Genomic DNA, 21,571 nt, shown 5'->3' on the forward strand with positions numbered 1-21,571 from the left:
GTAACTGTTTCGTACAGGATAAAGCCAACGTAACCTGGAACCCCAGCATTCCTTACAGACAACAGGTGACGCTGGCACGGGACTTCTCAGAGAACAAACCCGCCCTGAAGCAGAAGCCCCACGCCACTCCCGCCGGCTTGCAGTGCTTGGGAGTGAAAGGGTCAGTGTGCTTTGTGGACCGGCAACAGAAATCCCAGAGCTCAAACGGTTTACGGCCCTTTACCTTGATAAGCACATTTTACAGTTAACATTGGAGAAATTAGGAATAGTAATATAACTTAATTTTAGCAAATGTAAATTATAACAGGCATCTATATATTCAGACTGCAAAACAGAACAAAATTTACATACACATTTTTCTCAAGTGAACAGATGCACAATCTCAGAACTTAGGAATCACTGGAAGGTTCACTGCGAGTCTCCGGCTCAGAATGAAGGGAAAGTGGTTGACCTGGGGTCCCCGAGTGTCCCCGCCGTGGCCGGGCTGCCTCCTCAGCGCCTGCAGGCTCCACACACAGCGCACCTGCCCAGGCCCGGGTGGCCAGGGGCACTCACACCCGGAAAGGACATGGCCTCTGGCTCGGCTCAGGGCTTCCCATCGGGGGGCTCGGGGAGACTCTGAGGGGCAGAGGCGGTGAAGGTTGAAAGCCATGAGGACATCGCTGTCTTCGCACTGGAAAAAGCTCCTCCAACTGACTGGCCTGGTAGGAAGAAGAGGAAAAACCATGTGAATATGTTACGGAACTGCGAAAGAGGAGGGTTTATCAATAAATGGTAACCCCCCCCCATATGTTAGTTAATAAAACAGTGAATTTTCTAATTTCAAAATAGTCCCTGTCCCTTTCCATAGCAAACAGGACGGCTCCTGGTGTCGGAGCCCACTCTCGTCATCTGAGGAGTTCATCGATCTGTGCTAGCAAGGCTGGCTGTGCTTGAGAATTACCCGACTGCTTAAGAAGCTAACACTCTCTGGACCTTAAACACTGAGCTGATGACCAACTCCACCTGCACAGGGAAGCGAGGTTAAGCAGTCTGGGAGAAGTTTGGCTTTAGCATCTAAAACTGCTACATTGAAGCCATACAGCACTCGACCTGGCTCGGGTCTATTTTGTTCTAAAGAACATCTCAAAAGTTGAGGCTGTCAGAACCGGGGATGGAGCTCAGTGGTTTTGCCGCCTGCTGCGCAAGCCCGAGGACCCGAGTTTCGCCCCCAGAAAGAAAAAAAAAAAGTTGAGGCTGTCAAATTATACAAATTGAATCTACTCTTACGCAGAGGAACGTGGGAGAACGTGGTCTTAGGGTTTAATGCTGGCAGCAGCACCCCTGAAACCCGGGCACAGCAGTCTTCCCTTCTGCGTGGTTCCACTTTCCACGGGTTCAGTTACTTATGGTATGAAAATATTACATGGAAAATGCCAGAAATAATTTCTAAGCCTTAAGCTGCACGCTGCCCTGAGCAGGTGGGGTCACTGCCTGCCTGGCGCCTGCACTGAGTCCTTTCCTCGTGGCCCTGAGGTGCAGGCCGTACTCTGCCAGGACCCCGACCGTTGGGGCTGCCTCGTGCCCGGTCCAGGGCAGGAGCAGTGGTGCTGCCCTGGACTGGCAGAGTGGGGCCGGCAGGCGCTCCTCGCGTGAAGGGTGGAGGTGCCAGAGCTTCTGAGAGGATCACACTCAACTCACTTTCATTATAGCAACCCCACAACACAGTAAATAGCTTTAATACAGTAGACAGTATTTGTACCCGGGTTCCATTTTAACATTCTTATTAATTTCTTACTGTGCCTAGCTTGTAAGTCAAACAAATGAAAAATATTGTGACAAGATTTTAGATTTTGTATTCCATTTTATTTGCAGAGCATTGCAGATTTTCTGTTTCTTACTGCACTGGTTTTGTAATTTGAGTCTTTCAAATAATTTTTATATTTTATCTACGTTGTCAAATTTGTTGGCATAAAATTATTTACCATACCCCCTAACCTTTTAATTTCCGTAAGATCTGTAGTGATGTCCCTTCTCTTTTTTTGGTTTTTTGAGACAAGATCTCGCTATGTAGTTCAGGCTGTACTTGAACTCATGGCAATCCTCCTGCCTCAGCCTCCTGAGTTCTGGGATTCCAGGCTGGTGCCACCACACCCATCCGCCCTTCTTCATTCCTATGGTGGTCATTGTCTCTTCTCTATCAGTTGATAGAAGTTTTATAAATATTGATTTTTAGGGCTGGGGATTTAGCTCAGTGGTGCCGCGCCTGCCTTGCAAGTGTGAGGTTCTGAGTTCAATCCCCGGTAGCAAAAAAAAAAAAAGGAAAAATATAGATTTTTAAAAAATCAACTGTAGTTTTGTTAATTTTCTTTATTGAGTGATACTACCTTAGCAGACAGCAGCTCCTCTGGGCTACTCTATTATGAGAAGCTGCTGTCTATAAAGAACCAGTGCAGCCCAATGACCAGGGAAAACTTCTCATGAGGCTTCAACCAAGCTGGGAACAGAAAGTGCACTTACTGGGATATCTGGCTACTATCCCTCAGATGCATGAAATTATCTGCTATCACAATAACTTGTTAAACAACACAGAGTTTTATTATGTGATGCAAAGATTTCCACAACCATATCCTTTTATCAATTACATGCTGAGAACAAAGTGGGTCTGTAGGACTTGGGTCTGCTCCTAGCTAACGGCAGGCCTTACCCACAGCTTTTCCTGTTTGTACCACATTCCTGCTGGTTGTGACCATGGCGTTTCCAATTTTTTTGCCACGTTCACTATTCTGAACAGAACTGAATAAAGGAGAGAAGTGTTAATACAACTGAAAAAACATCTTACACACGCATGCCCATACATTAACCACTCTACAACCACCCCAAACCAGAATTACTGAGAGGATGAATTATTATCTATTATGAAAATTGATTTATGAATCTTCTAAAGGTATATTCAGAATAGAGTAAAAAAATGAAGATGAACCAAAAAGCGGGGAGGACATAAGTATGGTTAAATCTCCTCGAAAGACATGGTTTGCTAAGGCATTTCACCCAAATACTGGCAAGTCCTGCTATTAGTTCACACCATTCTATGGAACAGGACTGTTTTTACTTGAAACACACACGCTGCCGAGCTAGAGAATGTTATGCACATATGTGGTTACTATTTGAAGCACAAGTCTATTAGGGAAACGAAATTCCTAATCAGCAGCGAAACACACGGCATAAACTCAGAAGAACTTTCCTTGTGTTTTTCCTAAGTACTCACTGTGAGAATCTTAACTTCATGTCTGACATGGAGTACTGCCCTTGAAATGGATGGCTGTAAAACAAAAAGTGTGAGCTTAGGTTATGAGCGGTTTTTAACCAGTAAAGCTGTGAGGAGTTGGCACAGGAAAAGTATGAGTACATCCCTCAGGGGCACACAGCTCAGTGGCTGTGCTGATTTGCTGTAAGGAAATGAGGCTTGGATCCCAGCGTTCTGCTTATGCTCCGCGAGTCAGAGTGCACTTACCCTCCTGACGTTAGTCTCCTCCCTGTTAGAGTGTGAGCGTGCATGTGAGTGTGTGTGTCAGTACCATCCCGACACTCTGGCCTACTGGCTTGAGGGTGGGGGCACAAGTATCAACATTTCTTTTTCTTTTTCTTGAGACAGGACCGCTCTTGTCCAGGCTGGCCTCAGATTCCAGAGCTCAAGTGATCTTTCCACCTCAGCTTCCCAAGTAGCTGGGTCTACAGGTCTGTGCACTGCGCCTAGGCATCAGCAGGTTAAAAGCTTCCTAGAACAGTCAGGGAAGTCACTGATTTAGTTAGGTCATGGTCATGGACTGCATCTTGATCCTGCTCATCTTGCAAGTGTGGAGTACTGGTCATGAAGAGAATTATGGATGGACCAGAAAAGTCCACATTTTGTCCAAAAAAAGGAGAAAGAATAAAAGCAACTCAATATGCAGTTCTTAGCTGGGTGTAGTGGCACATATCCGTGGTCCTAGCATTTGGGAGGCTGAGGCAGGAGGATCACTGTGAATTTGAGGCCAACCTGGGGTACACAGTGAGACCTTGCCTTGAAAAAAAAAATGCAGTTCTTAAAAGTGGTGCTATCATTTAGTAGGGAAATTCATTAGTTTTACTTCCGCACGTTTATTACATGAAAAGAAAAAAACAATTATTAAAAAAACAAACAAATGGGACCAAATGGGTTTGCTTTAACCTATGGCTGAGGTCGGCCTGGGCAGTACAGTGAGACTGCATCTCACAAGTGCAAGTGCAAGGTCCAGAGTTCGATCCCTGGTACAAAAAAAAAAAAAAAAAGAACCAAAAAACCCCCACCATTTAAAGTCCGTGCCCAGTCGATCCCCTTCGCCTCGGCTGCCTTACACACACCCGGATGCTACTCTGCAGCCGCATCAGTGTAGTGTGCCTCTTCTGCCCCTGCAGAGGGAAGCCTCTGTCCAATCAGCATCCCAAGAGCAGTGTGCGAGCTGTGTGCAGTGCGAGGTATGACGGCGCTGCCTCCAGGCTTCTCCCTGGGCGAGCACTCTGCTGAGGCAAGGCTCAAGGAAAGGGGGCAAACCATCACGGCAGCACCACTGGGTGGCAGTAGCTGCCCTCTGAACTGTGCCCTGTGCTTTCTGTGTAGAACTTTAGAATACGAGAGCTGTTTTTACCTTGCTTCTCTTTCTAACCCACTTACAATGATTCTTGAAGAAGCTCACAGTATCAAAAACAAGACTCTCTTTGTTTTGGGCCTTGGTAAAGCAACCGGTTTATGTAGTGTGTCTACTGGTCTCCAGAAGATGCGCTTACTTGGGGTTTATTTCTGCAAGTGCTGGGTGCTTGTTGCTGTTCCATACCCTGTAGTTGTGAGTATTCTTCCACGCTGTAACAAAAGTGGTCCCGTAGTCCGACAGTATCTTTTCACTATCTGTCAAGTAAACATTTGAAAGAAGTTGAGCTGGACCGTGCCATTCAGGGATACGAAGGTTAACAACCACAAAGGGGTACAGAATGGCTTTATCCACCCAACCTCCCAGTTTTGTTTTTTTTTTTTGAGAGATAGCCTACCAGATGTCAGGAAACTTGTGTCTAGTTCCAGAAATCCTGTTAAGAAGCTATGTGGTCTTTGGCAAGTCACTTAATCACTCAGAACTTCATTTTCCTAACTGGAAAATAAGAGGGTTGAGCCAGATATTTTCCAAGGTTCCTCACAACTCCAACATGTTTCCATGGTCATTTTGATGTTGGGGAAGACCAGAAGTCACACGGTGGTAGATCCGGTGAACAAGGTGGAGGAGGACACACTGTCAACTGTCATGCTTTTACCAGCCCACCTTTCTGCTAAATACCACTTGGTAGCAGCATTCACCATATTTTTGATCACACTTCATAAAGACACTCATGAAAGGCTTCCAGAACTGCTTCAGAAAGTGGGAAGAACTGTGGGATGTGTGTGTTTTTAATTGATGGGGAGCATTCTGAGGGCTCATGGTAATGCGTCTTACTGTAATAAATTTTAAACATTTACTGTACACTTTGATCATCCCTTGTGTATTGATTACATGTTGCTCTGAAGGCACAATAAGGTACTGTCTGTGGCTGAGAAAGGAAGAGTAAGAAATACACAGTTTCATCTCTAACACAAAAGTGTTCTTCTAAGAACGTCTCTCTTAGCAATTCATTGGGCTCAATTTTCTCGCGATCAGGTAAGGGTATGGCCTGAGCCAGACTGGGTTTAGATGCTACCTCCGCTTCCTAACCACCTCGATGTGCAAGCTACGAAGCTTCCTGCTGCTCACTCTCTTCCCTACCTTGGGGAGGACAGGGACCCACCTCCAGGACTGATGAGGATGGAATGAATTACCAAGTGTAAAGTGCCTAGAAGAAATCCCTACATATTTTAAATGATAAAATAAAAAGCTAGCTAATATTATTATTCAGTGTGTTTTGGGCTCCGGAGAGATATTTTACAAAGGTAAATTAATTACTCTTGAAGCCAAAGACACTTTTTTGGTAGACTGCTGAAAGAACCTGGGTCAGATTATTGATGCAGCAGAAATTATCCCACTAAGAATGAGGACTTGGTTGTTAGGTTCCCTTTACAAATGATGAACATAGCCAAAGCCTGGATTTTAAAAATCCATATATAAATATATATCACATGGAGAGCCAACCTCAGAGGTGGTGGTGGTGGTGCTGATTTAAAAACCTGCTGCCAAAACACTGGGAATGCACTGAATGCCACTATGGAATTATATATTTAAAAACGTTAAGCTTGGCATGGTGGTGCATGCCTGTAGCCCCAGCACTCCGGAGGCTAAAGCAGGAGGACTGCAAGTTCCAGCCCAGCTTAGGAACTTAGTGACTTGGTGAGACTCTGTCTCGAAGTAATATAAAAAAGGGCTGAGGCTGGGTGTGGTGGCACACGCCTGTGATCCCAGCACTTGGGAAGCTGAGGCAAGGGGACTGCCTCGAGTTCAAGGCCAGCCTGGGCTGCACAGTGTGTCTAAGGACAGCCTGAACTGCATAACGAGACTCTGTCTCAAAATCAAAACCAGAAAGGGCTGAGGATATAGCTCAGTGTGAGAGCCCCGAGTTCAATCCTCAGCTCCACAAAAACAAAACAAAAAAGGCCAGATGGTAAATTTTGTTATGTGTATTTCTTCACAATTTAAAAAAATAGTGGCAACTGAAGAGAGAAAAACTCAAGCTCAACATTCTTTTATTAACAACAGCAAAACTACCGAGTATCTGCCAAACATCTAAGGTTGAAAAGCTCATTGCAGAACTTCAATTTCACTTTATATGCAGCTCCTAGAGCAATTACTTTTAACATGAGTTAATCTGTTTTCCTTGCCCCAGTTTAGCCATTTGATAGGCACAAGAATATACCTTAGATTGGGTATAAATTTGAAGGTTTACTCACTCAGAATGTTTTTTTCACTGAGTGACAAAAATCAGTATTTACTGTCTTCATATAGGCTTGTGTTTCTATTATAAAGTAAGAAAAAGTAAGTTTCAGAAAACACATTTAAAGAGATCCAGCTTTGCAAAAGGAGTACCAGAGACACCGTGGGAAACAGACATGGTGTGCAAATCCAAAATACATGCAAAGCAAAAGGTCTGGAGGGACACAAAGTACTCAAAGTATGAAGAATCTCTGTATGAGGAGCAGTGGGTTTCTACAGTAAGTATGTGGTTGTGGAGCTGAAAGCATCATGGATGTTACAACAGGATGGTGGCAGTGTACCCGAGTCTCACCTAGACGCAGCGTGGCAGCCAGGAGGGCATGGGTGTAGACAGCAAACTGGGCCCGGATCCACTCGTCGCCTCCCTCCCAGCCAGTGCCATCGAGGAAGACATCGTCCCGGTGGTCAGTCACGTGCCTCACCAGGAAATCTGCAAACCTGAGGTCCGCGGTGGTCGGGTGAAGCAGCTTCCTGAGCTCGGGGTCCTGGATCTGGATCAGAGCTTCCTCGACCTGAAGGGCACGTGGTGCAGGTCAGTCTGGGCAGAGGCAGCTGCCCACGCCACCTGCTAGGAGCACCTACTGGGAAGCTGGAGCCGGAATAAAGAATGCGAATAACAGCACTCCAAGGGCTGAGTCTAAGAAAGAGACAGGCTGTCACACTAAAGCTTTTTTCGTTTTGCATTTTAAAAAAAAGTTTATTTTCTGTGTTTTAGAAAAAATATGTATATATACATTATTTTTTTTTTTCGTACTGGGGATAGAACTCAGGTCCTTGTGCTTGTGCAGCAGGCGGCCAAACCACTGAGCTAAATCCCTGGCCCTAAACACATTATTTTGAATTATAAAAGTAATTCATGCTGATTGCATTCTGGAAAATAGATACATGTACATACAATAAAATCACTTTTATCTCACCCACAGAAATGAATTTAAGTATAAAGTTTTCCTTTTGAATACATACTTTAGAATATTTTTGTGATATACAGAGAAATATATGTAGCTTACTGCTTTGTTTTTTGGTTTTTTTGGGTACCGGGGATCGAACTCTGCGAGGCAGGCACGGTGCCACTGAGCTAAATCCCCGGCCCTGCTTACCACTTAGCTCTGAAGTAAAATAATAAACACCTGAGCCTGCTCCAGCTTCCCCACTGGCATGGACCAAAGTTGTCATCTGCACCTCCTATCCTGCATGGTGTATATGTTTTTCCTTCCTCAAATTTGAGATCAACATAAATATAATTTTAAGTCTTGGATTTTTCATTTCCTATATTATAACCATTTTCCCATAAACTCTGTACTTTGTGTCAGAAACTACAAAAACCTTGGTGCAGCTAAAATTTTTTTTTAAAAAAAATTACTTCAATTATAAAATTAAACTATTTAAAATTTTAATATACTAATACGATGTCAAGTAGGTACTCTTAGCTTTGTGAGTATTAAGAGAACACTAAATAGGCTAGAAGGATTCAAAGTGTTTGAGTGAGCTCACGGCAGGCTCACACTGCTCGGTAGGTCCTTGGCTACCTGTGTCCTAGGCGCCTCTGCTTCCTCGGATGTACACAGAACAGCAGCTCTGCCTACTAGTCCCTCTCCCTCACTGCCCCCTTGAAGGGCTATTACGAAAATTCAAAGGTTCACGTACACAAAGCGCTTGGGACACCCGACCCACCAAGCAATTATTACCCTACTATTACTGTTGTTGTTGTATTTTCATAACTACATTTCTGAAAGGAACAAAGGGGCCAGCAGGGCCGAGCACATGCGCTCCGACATAAACATACTTCCACAATGGCATCACTGAGGTGTTTCTGTTGTCGGAAAAGGATGTTAGTAGCTCCAGCAACGAATCCCCGAACGGTGACATCAGAGAGAAGGTGGTGCTGCTGCAGGGCCATGTAGGGCAAGCAGAGATATCCCTAGGGGTCACAAGAGCACCAGAAACATCAGCAAGGGAAGAAAGCTACGGCAGCAGAGGCAGTGAGTCTGGTTTCTAACCAGCTGATCTTCTGTACGAATGGCCAGACACTGGTGAGGTGGTTTAACATGAAGCTTGTTTTCCCGGACCACTTTGTTTTTGGTTCAATGTTAGACCCTCTACAGTAATGAACTGGACTTTAACATTGAGAAAACAGTTAAGCCCTTTAAAAAGTACCGTATGTTGTTTAGTAGAAAACTTAAACACATGTATCTCTACATAACTTCCAAAATACTACTACAAGAACAGCAAAGCACTGCACTGTTTTGCTCTATTGTTAAAAACCATGCAAGGGGCGGGGAATTAGCTAGGTGGTTCCGGAGCCTGCCTCGAAAGAGCAAGGACCCGAGTTCGATCCCCCGTACCAAAAAAAAAAAACCATGCAAAAATATGTCAAGATATTTGCTTCTAGTTAAAGGAAAAATGACACTGGCAGTAATTATGGGCACACCACCACACCGGCAGGAGACATTTTTTTGAGGCAGGGTCTTGGTTTGTAGCCCAGGCTAGCTTCAAATTCTTACCACTTCTGCCTTGGCCTCCCAAGTGCTGGGATTGTAAGTGTATGGGAGGCACCAAATCTGGCAGAAAGATTTTTTAAAATCTTGTTTTTTGGTGCCGGATACCAAATCCCGTGTGCTCTCAGCACAACCTCTGCCGCTACGCTACACTCCCTGCCACAGAGACATTTTATCATAGATGCTCTGGAAACTGACTGTTGGACTATGTGGCAGTATTTCATGTTTATAAACTGTTCAAACAGCAGTCCTCAGAATACTTTTAAAGCTTTGCCACCCATCTGATCCGTTCAGCTTGTTCTCTAATAGCCCGAAGGCACAGCAGTGGAAGAGCACAGGCCCCTCACAGGAAGCAGCCTCCACACCCAAGCCCTTCCTGGCTTTCCACTCTCCTAGGACAATTTCACCTCCACACTGGAAACTGCAGTGTACAGTGGTTAAAAAAGACAAAACACAATAACACAGAAGAAGGACCGAGCACACATCACCGTGATGTTCACCCGCAGGTTCTGCAGTTTTGCCCATGGTAGCTGGGAGGGGCAGCAACCCCAGGGCCCAGTGGAGAAAGAGTGGAGGAGGCTTCTGCACACTGCAGCTCCCGGAGCTGCTGCGCTGAAGGGCGTGAGGGCATGGTGACACCCAGAGAACACGTGGACCAACTATGGCTTGGCTTTCTCTGCCCAGTCTGAGGACGGCAGGTCTGGCACTGCAGTCTCCCTAGGCCAGGGGCCGACTCTGACATGCATCTGTGGCTTTAGGTGGAATCCCTACCCCGAACCTCCACCCACGTGTCCATGTGGAAGTGCAATGAGCTAGGAGACTCCTGAGGGGCAGCAGCAAGCCAGGAGGACTTCTCCATGGCAACAGCACTGCGTGTGGACCACTCTCGGGCGTACAGACAGACGCACACAGAGCGGAAGCCTGCAGAACAGGAGCCCTGCCCAGCCTCACGCAGGAATCCGCTCCGGCCAGATCAATTTGAAATGTGAAAGGCAAAACTGCAATGCTTTGCAAAACTAAGAGAATGTTTTGAAGACCTTGAGGTAGGGCACCATTGTTTTATTTTGGTACCGGGGATTGAACTCCTGTCTTTGTGCTTACGAAGCAGGTGGCAAAACCACTGAGCTAAATCCCTGGCCCCAAGGCACAATTTTTAAAAACAAGACTCTCAAGACACTGACATAAAATAAAAATTGATAACTAGAAAAGATATCTGGAAGTTCCACAAGTCAGCGACAAGCAGCAGAGCAATGCAACAGAACAGAGGACACTGAAAGAACCCATGAAACTCTGGTCATCTGATCCCTGACAGAGAAGCCAAAAATGCACATGGAGAAAAGTCGGCCTCTAACAAATGGTGTTAGGAAAACTGGATATCCACACGTAGAACACTAAAACTAGACACTATCTTTCACTGCCTACAAAAATCCACTCAAAATGGATCAGAGTTAATGTATAGGACCTGAAACTTTGAAGCCACCAGGGGAAAACATAAGGCAATCATTTGATGTCACAGACACAGGTAAAAAGACTTTCCGCGTGGCATGCACACAAGTAACAGCAAGAATTTAAAAAAATGGGCTTAGAACAAATTAAAAAGCTTCTACACAGCAAAGGAAACAACAGTGAAGAGACAACCCACATACTACAAAAATCTTTGACAGCTCCTCTTCTGACAGAGGATTAATATTCAGAATATATAAAGATACACAGAAAAGTTAATACCAAAAACCCAAACAGGAAAATGAAGTGAACAGACACTTATCAAAAGTAGTACAAACAGTAAATGCAAATCAAAACTATAGTGAAATATCATCTCACCCCAGTCAGAATGGCTATCATCAAGAATACAGGGCTGGACAGTTTGTTAATAGTTAAAGGTTGGAAACAGCCCAAGTGCCTATCAATTGGAAATTGGATAAAGAAGATGTGGTTTTTTTTTATAAAATGGAGTACTACTAAGCCATAAAGAATGAGAAACTAGAGACATTTATAGCTAAATGGATGCATATTGAGGCCATACTCTTAAGTGAAATAAATAAGACACATGTGTAAATACCGAATAGTTTCTCTGGTCTGAGAAATTGACAGTGTAAATAAGGACTAAAAGGATTAATAACTAATAATTGATACTTTGAAACAGGAAAAGGTCCAAAGGGGTAGGGGTGGTGGGAGGGGTAGGGGTGGTGGGAGGGGAAGGGGAAAGGAAAGGAAGGAAAGGAAAAATTATGAGAAAAGGAAAAAATGGAAACAAAGCTTTTGTAAATAGGGAAGGGTGGGGGGGGGGTGAAGGGAGGGCAGGTAATGGGGAAAAAAATAAGAACCAAGATACATCATGTACAGGTACAAGACCCCAAAGATAAATGTAAACATATTATATACCTGAAGTGTACCAATAAAAGAATTTAAGGAAAAAAAAAGAATACAGGGCCGGGGATTTAGCTCAGTGGTTCCGCTGTTTGCCTTGAAAGCTCAAGGTCCCGAGTTCGATCCCCCGTACCAAAAAAAAAGCATGCAACACTCAAAGTTACATTTTAGGTCCTCAACAAAGGCAGTAACACCTTACCTTTGTGAAGATGGCCAGGGGCATGCCGTACTGGTCCTCCTCCAAGCCTGAAACGAGTCCTGGTGTCAGTACCACTTGGCCTGTGTTAGCCTGAGGCTGTACAGTGATGGGAGGGCTGTCTGAGAGCACTGAGTACTTTGGAAGCAAGTCTGTCTGGTCTGACCCCACCTGTCCCCTTTCTTCTGAACTGGGCTCCTCTAAGGTACCAGGGTCCAAGGTTTCCCAGTCACTTTCTGAAGACTCTGGAGATGGACGAGGTGGAGGTTTCAAATGCTGACTGGTGTTGTCTGGTTCCTGTCTTTCCCTGTGCTCTGCTCCATGGAGCAAAGGCTCCTCAGTCTCAATGGCAGCACCTCCTCCATGGTTTCCTGCCACAATTCTCTTGGCAGTTCCCAGACTGGCCTTTGAAAAGTCCGCAGCAGAGCCTGACCCAGGAAGAGGGTCATCTGCAGGGAGATCACTGTCCGGAAGCCCAGCGTCTTCAGAGGTGCTTTTTCGGGGTCTGTACTGCGAACAGTCACGGAGACCATGCTCAATCATGCCTGAAACATAGCACATCGGTGGGCGGCCTGGCTGTGACAGCGCGGAGGAAACTGGGAGTGGTGTGCTCTGTCTTATACAGTGCAACCCTCTACAAACTTTTTTTTTTTCGGTACCGGGGATCCAACTTGGGTCCTTGTGCTCGCGCAGCAGACGGCGAAACCACTGAGCTAAATCCCCGGCCCCCTATACAAACCTTTAAAGTACACGGTTTAGTACAATTCCGAGAACACCCAGACAAAAGAGAAAGTGTTAATCCTAATGAGCCCGCCCGGGGACACTTCTATCACTTGAAGCCCAAATCCCAGTGAAGTTCAATAAAGAGCGAACAGACACTGCTCTTCTCTCACCTGGAAAGAGGGACAACACAGTCACCAGCACACCCACCAATTTGTTCACTGGAGAGATATAAAAAAGAACCTGAAACAGATGCAACCAAAATTAAATTAGGAAATCTACGAGGACTTAGGGGTACCACAAAACCCCCCAAAGACAAAACGGGAGGTTCTCTGTGGAGAAGTAACAGTTAATAAATGTACAAGTAATAGCAGAAATCAGCATGACTCAGGCAGTACTCATGAAAGGGCAACTAAACCGACAGATGGCTGGGCCTACTAAAGTGTGACAAGCAGCGTCTCAACCAAATGGTCAAACTGCGTCCCCAGAAGTAGACAAACAGTGGTGACCCTTCTGGGTCACACTCTGAGGACACACCATCATCTGTGTAGCATTCTTGCTAAAGAAAAAGTTTAGTCCCAAGCTAGCTACAGGAAAGCAACCACACAGCTCTAATCCTCTAACACTACTGTGGCACTTTAAAAAGTGCCAAGGCCAGCTGAGCATGGTAGTACACCCTTGTAATCCCAGCACTCTGGGAGGCTGAGGCAGGAGGATCACAAATTCAGGTTTAGCATGGGCAACTTAGTGAGGCTGGGGAGATAGGTCAATTGCAAAGGCCTTGGGTTCAATCCCCAGTAACACATGCACGTGCACACCCAAAGTGCCAATGTCACTAACTTAAAAACAAAAAGAAATGAACAAACAAGGAGGAGGAGTGGGAGATGGTTAAACGGTCTGAGGTTAGAGGGAGCTAGGGATGTAGTATATGACCCTTGACTGCATGCCAGACTGAAACAAGTCAGTTACAGATTTTTATCTCTAACAAAACACAGTTGAGTCCTCACTAGTTTTGCAAGTAAGAATATAGGTAGAGGGCCAGGGATTTAGCCCAGTGGTGCTGCTGCCTGCTTTGCAAGCACGAGGTCCCAAGTTCAATCCCTGATACCAAAAGCAACAAACAAAAAACCACCCCCAAAAATATAGGTAGGACTTGAGTTCAATACCTGGTAACAACAAAAAAAAAAGTATATAGGTAGAAAATTCAGCCCCTTACCTATTCTTCAAAACTGTAATTTCTTTGTTTTTTTGAGGCAGGGTCTCCCTTTGTAGTCCAAGCTGGCCCTGAACTCAGTATGTAGCCCAGGCAGGCCTCAAACTCACTGTGATCCTCCTGCCTCGACCTCCCGAGTGTTGGGATTATAGGCATGCACTACCACACTCAGATCTAAAACTATAATTTTTATTTTTTTTATTTTTAAATTTTTCTGGGAAAGAATTAAACTAAGGGCAGAATTGTTGAGTTGAAGGTAATGAGCCAGAGTGGACATGGTGCATAGTCCATTCCCTGAGACCCTTCCTACCCCTGCTCCACTGAGCACAGTAACACAGCATATCAAACTGGTCCTGAATCCTGGGATGGCTCCCAACTAGTCTAAACCGGAGGCTGGCAACATTTTTCTATAAGGGTGTGTTGGGAAGTATTCTGTTCCGCAGACCACAGGGGGTTTGTCACAAATACTCATCACTGCCACTACAGAGTGAGAGCAATCATGAAGAGCAAAGGAGTGGGGGTGACTCTTTTCCAGTGAAACTTCACTTACAGAAGCAGTGGCGGATGAGATCTGGGTATGAGGCCGAGCCGGCGGCCCCCACCAATCATGGGAAGTCCCAGGCCTCTGAACTAGAGTGGCCTGGAACCCCAGGGTAAGCCAGTGAGGAAAGGCAGATCTCCGACGGCAGTTAACAACTCAGGGCAGGCAAACAGCCTGCCAGGCCCAAGGGAAGAATTCATATTTAATGGTGTGGGAAGAGGTATTATCTGTGCCACCAGTTATGTCTGAGGAGGTAAACAGCCCAATTACTACTGGCCCTTTCTCCACTACAAGGCGAACCAGGGTCTGGACAAAGCCAGCACTGGGGACTGTACAAGATGAAAACTGAGCACTGTGACACTGTGAAACCACTGGGCCAGCCAACCCCAAAGTTGGAAAGAACTGGTACACTTCCTTTTTATTAAATTAGCTTAAAATTGGGTTTTCTGCTGCCTACTACAAAGACTATCCTGATAACTAAATGTACCATCAAACTGCCTCCAGAAAAAACAAGCAGATTTACATTTCTAAGGCACAGAGTATGTGCTTCAGCTTACACAATTTGACAGGCAAGAAACATCTTGTATTTTATCATTAGTTCCCATATCATGTAATATGTAAGAAATGTCAAGGGCCGGGAATTTAGCTCAGTGGCACCACGCCTGCCTCATAAGTGTAAGGTCCTGAGTTTAATCCCTGGTACAAAAAAAAAAAGTGACAAATAAACCATTCTTCTTTCTGCCCCTTCATGTCTCACCTTTTTTTCCAGAAGAATTAATTTAAATAGGATTAAGACCTACAAAAAGAAAGAACACTGTGTTAAAATAAGAAACTCAGGGCTGGGGATTTAGCTCAGTGGTTCCGCCACCTGCCTTGCAAGCACAAGGACCTGAGTTCGATCCCCGGTAGCAAAAAAAAAAAAAAAGAAACTCAGTTCTATTAATTATCTGCCATTTCCCATCCTCAAACATAATTGTATATCATTTAAGTAAGAGTTAAATAATTATAGCATTTTATTTTATTTTATTTCTTTTGGTACCGGGGATCGAACTCGGGTCCTTGCGCTTGCGCAGCAGGAGGTGAAACCACTGAGCCAAATCCCCGGCCCAATTATAGCATCTTAAAAGACAGGAAAACCATAAACTTATACTAAGAAATTAAACATTACCTGTATTCTCTAAAAAAAGTGACAGTCAGTTAAATCTCTAATTGAATTATCTTTTTTGGAGTATAGTGCTATCTTTGCTTGAAACAATACCTTAAAGGGCAGGGATCATTCACTTATTTTTGGATGTTCAGGGCATTCACACGACAGGTACCTAATAAATGTCTAATGCAGTCGTGGCAAACCTATGGCACATGTGACACAGTGGGCATGCAGAGCCCTCTCTGTCCGCAGGCGAGCTAAGTCGCCCCAGCAGCTGAGCAGCGGCTACCAGCACAATGAGTGGCCACGTGCATGCTCAGGAAGGGGTGGTGGCACAAGGCAGTGATGCCACAGGCAGGAACAGTCGGCATATGGCATATGTCTATATTATCATATGGAACACCACAGATATAATATCCAATATATGACCTGTACACGATATATAATTATATAACACCATGTATAATATGACATACTTATATATCATAATATACACTTATATACAATACATATAGTATACATTATATATGGTTGCATTGGACCTGAGGGTTTTTTTTGGTACTGGGGATCGAACTCTGGTCCCTGTGCTTGCGAGGCAGGCGGTGGAACCACTGAGCTAAATCCCCAGCCCAGGGTCTGAGTTTTAATCATTTTTATCAACACAAGACTTTAGCTTCTTTACGTATGAAAAACTGAAGTTGAGTATGTAGGATTTAGCAGAGACGTTCTAATCCAGAGACAGAGTCTGTTCATGCTATGCCGTACCCCTGCCTATTTGGATCTGCAGCATCGTGTTTATTTGTTCATGAATAATGTATGAAAACAGGAGCAAGGGGATACATTTTTGCTTGGACGGCTGTGATCTCAGCAGAAGCCCCACAAGGTAGGAAAGGCACTCAGATGCCTTTTCCAGAGCAGGCCAAGAGCTGCTCAGTGGAACACTGTCCCCTTGCACTGGTGGTCAGCAAATTAAAGAGGAACCCCAGCTGAGAATCACTGCAGCAGACTGTTGATTCAAGGAATAGCCAATTCTTTTTTTTTTTTTGAGACAGGGTCTTGCTCTGTAATTCAGGCTGACCTCAACTCACTATGCAGCCCAGGCTGGCCTTCAGCTCACAGTGATCCTCCTGCCTCAGCCTACCAAGTGCTGGGATTACAGGCGTGAGTCACCACATCCAGCTCCAATTCTTTAGTGTTCGCTAACAGTGTTAGCTGCTTCTGGTATAGGGATAGATTTGTATTGGGTGCTTCATTTAAAAAAAATTTTTTTTTGTTTTTGTAGACTCCAAGTCTTGAACACTAAAAAAATGACAACAAAAAGAGCAAAACTGAAAACAGACAGTGGAAGATCATTCCCAGAGGCCTGGACAGGGTCATGTGGAGTGACTGAATACAATGGGAAAGCGTTATGTAGTCTGTGTATTGAAAATGTTGTGTCATACATCAAGTGTCAGGCGCCACTTTGACATCAACCAAGGAGAGTTTCTTAAAGGGAAACTGAGGAACAGCATTTCCAGTATCTTAGCTTTTGCAACTATCTTTCTAAAACAAATCATGTGATAGCTGCCAGCTTTCAAATTTCACTGTGTATAGCAAAACATAGTAAGCCCCTCTCTGGTGGGGATTTTATCAAAATGGCCATGTTGTCCGGGAGTAATTCCCTTTTTCATGATTTCCCAAACAAAGATAAAATTATGCAAATGTATCTTGAGATGCCACTTACAAATACTGTGAAAGATCGAGTCCTGTGCATGGCAAGTGATGCTAGTCAGCAGCTCACCACTGACTTACAGGTACTCCATGTGCTTGGATGTAAGTGGAGATACAAATGATCATGCAAGGCTAGCAGTGACTCTCTGTTATGCTGTAGGTGACATTATGAGAGAAGAGCTGGTGCAACTGGTGTCTTTGCCTGAGCACACAAGGGATAGACACCTACAGTTCTGTGATGGAGGCTTTCTTGTCAGAAGACCTAAGATCGAAATCTACAATGTGTAGGGAGAACAGCAGAAAGGTATTTTGTGATATCAAAACATTTGGGAGAAAACTGCAAGTTTTTGAAATAGATCTTGAAAGTGAACAGCTGAAATATTTTCCAAATCTAAAAATGCACTTAGAAAATTCTGCAACATTTGTAGACAATCCTACAAGCCATCAGGAAATCTAGATGGAATCTTCTAGCATTTTAATAGGTGCAAAGGAGAATTTTAGTAATAGATTTTTACAGTGTAAGATGGAGATAACCTTGTATTTTCTTCTCCAGATAAAGGCAAATTTGAAGAACTTGATCTTTTCTGCTTACACTGGTGAGATTTTGGAAATCTAGAAATGGAGCTATTAGAATTTTAAGAAAGCTCTATCTGGAAAAATAAACTGTGACCTGCATGCAACACTCGAGAAGATGGAGTATGAAGGGAGGACAGAGGACAGCACAGTTAGTAGTTCTGAAAATGAAATCCTTGAAGTGTGGAATTCTCTGCCAAATTTTTTTTTTTTGTACTGGGGATCAAACTTGGGACCTTGTGCTTGCGAGGCAGGCAGCAGAACCACTGAGCTAAATCCCCAGCCTGTTTTCAGCTTTGAATTCTATCAAATCTGATACAGGAAACTGACAGATGACGTTAGCGCTGCATGTGTTGCTCTCAAACTACAAGGTATGAGCCAAGGTCTGACAAAGTATCAGTGTGCACACAACTGCAAGATCACCTTAATTGTGCAAAAGCACGCAAAATGCAAACTTTCACCTTTCAATGAAAAGCAGTTTGTATCACTGAAAGCTCTATTATCATGGTTTTCTTTCAAGACAAAAGATATTAATGTATGAGGTGGTTTTTTCTAAACTCAAACCTCACTATTCAGTTTGAACCTCAGTGCTGGCACCTTGCAATAAATAAGTGGGTTTGGGGCTGCTGTTTGGCATCTGGTCTCTGAAAGGCTTGCCCTCACTGGTTCACTGTGTCCCAGTCAATGTATGCTTTAACAAGAAAAAGCACAATTCCCAGCACCAAAACCAAAGCAGACCGAAAGACAAAGATCAGAGGAATAAGGACAGGTATTTTACTGGAAAATGTTCTATTCTTAGGGCAGCATAAAAATATTTTACAATATGGGCCGGGGATTTAGCTTAGTGGTTTCGCCGCCTGCTGTACAAGCGCAAGGACCTGAGTTCGATCCCCAGTACCAAAAACAAAATTTTTACAATATCAAAACATGTTTCCTTCTCCTCTAATCCTATGATAGCTGAAACTAGAAAGACAACAGAAAAAAACCCATCCTTCAATAAGTAGACAAATTGTATTTGTAGTCTTATAAATGTCTGACACTAGTACGCCTGACATTTTCAACTTCGTATAGTTGTGAAACCAAGGATCATCTGCAGCTGATGCAGCACACTGGATTTGCTCCTAAAAGCAATGCAGCATCATTATCATTTTAGTATGTCACAAGCACTGAGGCATCATTTTAGATCTCAAATACTATGGTATCATACGTACCTTGTGTCGAAAATGAAGGACAAGATCTCGAGGAGACAGACCTACAATATGAACAAAAAGCTCATCTGTGACTATTTTTGTTCAAAGTTAGGGAGGGAATATAAAAAAGAAAACAATATGCAAATATTCAAATATTTACTTAAATACACATGCTCAGAAAGTGCTGTCCAACAGAACCTTCTGCAAGGATACAAATGTTTTAAACCTGCCCCATCTAATGGAAATGTGGCCAAGTGTGACCCACAAAAATTAAACTGTATTTAATTTTTAGGGATTTCTTTCCTTTTCATTATTTATTTATTTATTTACTTACTTATTTTTTTGTACCAGGGATGGAACTTGGGACTTTGGGCTTGCAAGGCAGGCGCTGAAACTGCTGAGATAAATCCCCGGCCCCCTTTTCATTTTTTTAAACAATTTTTGATTAACACGTTTGCTGTGCACAATGATCAGACTCCTCACAGGGAGCTGGTGCATGTGCACGACACATCTCAATCTTTCTGCCATCCTCCCACCCTCCCTATTAATCGCAATGTAAATGCAGATGACCACACATTGCTCGTAGCTACTGTTTGGCTATTACAGATCTAACACCCTCCTCCAGTCTACAAAGCCAATCCTTTAAGTATGGTTTTGGTCACTGGATTACATGAGCTATTGTTTCTGAAACACAGTCTCTTCCAGTCACCTGCCTCACAGTATAAGAGCAAATAATGTAGAGGAAAACATGTCCTCAGAACAGGTGTTCTCTGTCTAGCTCACATTACACACGGGATTGCAACTGTAAACTTCCACCATTTGGCTACTTTGTGCTGGAATAGGAATTGAGGGGGCAGAAATCATTGTGTGACTAAAATGTTTTATTATGAAGATGATTCTGAGTTCCTTAGACACCAAAGGATAGTCTAGGTTGTCAAGATAGTATAAATTTAACAAAATCCCTAACCTAAAAAATCTTAAAGTAATTGAGAAGTTCGCTTTCTCTTCTTCTTCCCCTCTGTTTTACAGGGAACTGAGCTGGTCAGCATTAAAGTAACGAAGAGAATAAACTTCCAATATTCTGAAAAGCAGAAATTCACCCTGTGCAACAGTATCTGTGAAAGTTGCAACCAGTATGGGATCACAAACCTTCTCGGTATAAACAGGGCTAGAGGATCTTTAAAGCAGCAGCAGCACTGACTACCAAAGAATCAGGTCCCAACAGAGACATGGATTCTGATCATCATATTTTACATGCAACTCAGCTGAACAGAAACGAGCGCAGCTCCTCTAACCTGTGCAAAAGTTACTTACCAAGGTACACTTGGGACCCTTCTAACGGAGTTCCTCCCAAGGAACTATTCATGTGTTCATAAAGCTCCTACGAAACAGACTGAATTTAGATCATTTTTGACACTGAATTAGAAATATGATGATCAAAAAACAGAGGGCCCTTGACAAGGGAGGGTCTCTCTGACATTGCCAGCTTCCAGCCCTCACTTCCTACCTTCCAGACACGAGTGGTGCCAGAGAGCTGGCAGAAGGGGGAGAGTCCTCAGGGACTCCCTTCCTCCCTCCTCAGCCTTGTTCACCTTGCTGCATTCCTTCCCAAGCTGGTGTGAACCAGCAGGGTACCTTCCCCGCTTCCTCACCACATCCCTAACTGTCCCACTATGGCCAGCGTCCAGGAGCGTCCCAGGCTCTGCACACTGAGCATGGCCTTCGGAAGGACGTGCTCCACCTTCCAGAAAGTAATCATGTGGTCTCTCTGCTTCAGGCTATTGGAACTAGGAACCAGAAGCCCGATGAGTAATACGCACCCTATGCAGCTTACTGGTTAGATAGACAAATTTACAGAAGCAATGCCATAGCAAAAGGTTATTAGTCATTAAGAACAACACTTATTTAAGTGGTTTATAGTCAGTATTTCCTAAAGTAGACAGTCTGGTTAAATTTATTTTTATTTTTGGTTTTTTGAGACAGGATCTTACTGTGTGGCCAGGCTGGTCTTGGAACTCATGGCAATCCTCCTGCCTCAGCCTCTTGAGTGCTGGGATTATAGGTGCACACCACCATGCCTGGCTTGGTTAAATTTAGAAGTATCCTGCTGGAGCCATGGTCCTTCAATATTTTAATGTAAATGGATTTTCAAAGAATGTCTATTTTTTTTGGTGATATTGGGGATTGAACCCAGAACCTTCATACTGAGCTACAACCCAGGCCTTTGTTTTTTTTCTGGTACTGGGGCTCGAACTCAGGACCTTGCGCTTGCCAGGCAGGTGCCGGGAGCACTGAGCTACATCCCCGGCTCAGGCCTTTGTTTTTATTTGGTACCAGGGGTCAAACTCGGGACTTTGGGCTTGCAAAGCAGGCGGCAGAACCACTGAGCTAAATCCCCAGCCCTACAGGCCTTTGCTTTTTGAGACAGGGTCTTGCTAAGCTGCCCAAGCCGGGTTTGAACCTGCAATCTCCCTG

At 44.1% G+C, this 21,571-nt stretch overlaps 1 protein-coding gene across 6 annotated transcripts in view; it reads right to left on the bottom strand.

The window, feature by feature from the left end:
* Nucleotides 1-203: 203 nt before the first annotated feature.
* Avl9 (AVL9 cell migration associated) overlaps nt 204-21,571 on the bottom strand; it is a 38,172-nt gene continuing 16,804 nt past the window's right edge. The window contains exons 6-16 of one of the 6 annotated variants that reach the window (XM_087210116.1): nt 20,411-20,477; nt 19,118-19,158; nt 15,234-15,272; nt 12,896-12,965; nt 12,006-12,052; nt 8,728-8,862; nt 7,237-7,456; nt 4,786-4,903; nt 3,248-3,301; nt 2,687-2,775; nt 204-701 (exon numbers count right to left, since the gene is read on the bottom strand). In XM_087210116.1, coding sequence (XP_087066242.1) covers nt 586-701; nt 2,687-2,775; nt 3,248-3,301; nt 4,786-4,903; nt 7,237-7,456; nt 8,728-8,862; nt 12,006-12,052; nt 12,896-12,965; nt 15,234-15,272; nt 19,118-19,158; nt 20,411-20,477 — 996 coding nt within the window. In that variant the 3' untranslated portion in view covers nt 204-585. Of the gene's footprint in view, nt 702-2,686; nt 2,776-3,247; nt 3,302-4,781; nt 4,904-5,039; nt 5,142-7,236; nt 7,457-8,727; nt 8,863-12,005; nt 12,548-12,895; nt 12,966-15,233; nt 15,273-19,117; nt 19,159-20,410; nt 20,478-21,571 lie in introns of those variants that run through there. The other 5 variants (XM_004872208.4, XM_087210117.1, XM_013068300.3 and 2 more) reach the window with 5 other exon arrangements.

Source organism: Heterocephalus glaber, unplaced genomic scaffold, assembly GCF_053883595.1.
Source record: "Heterocephalus glaber isolate CG9 unplaced genomic scaffold, H.glaber_assembly_v1.0 deba00001111, whole genome shotgun sequence".
In the NCBI taxonomy this organism is placed as follows: Eukaryota; Metazoa; Chordata; class Mammalia; order Rodentia; family Bathyergidae; genus Heterocephalus; species Heterocephalus glaber.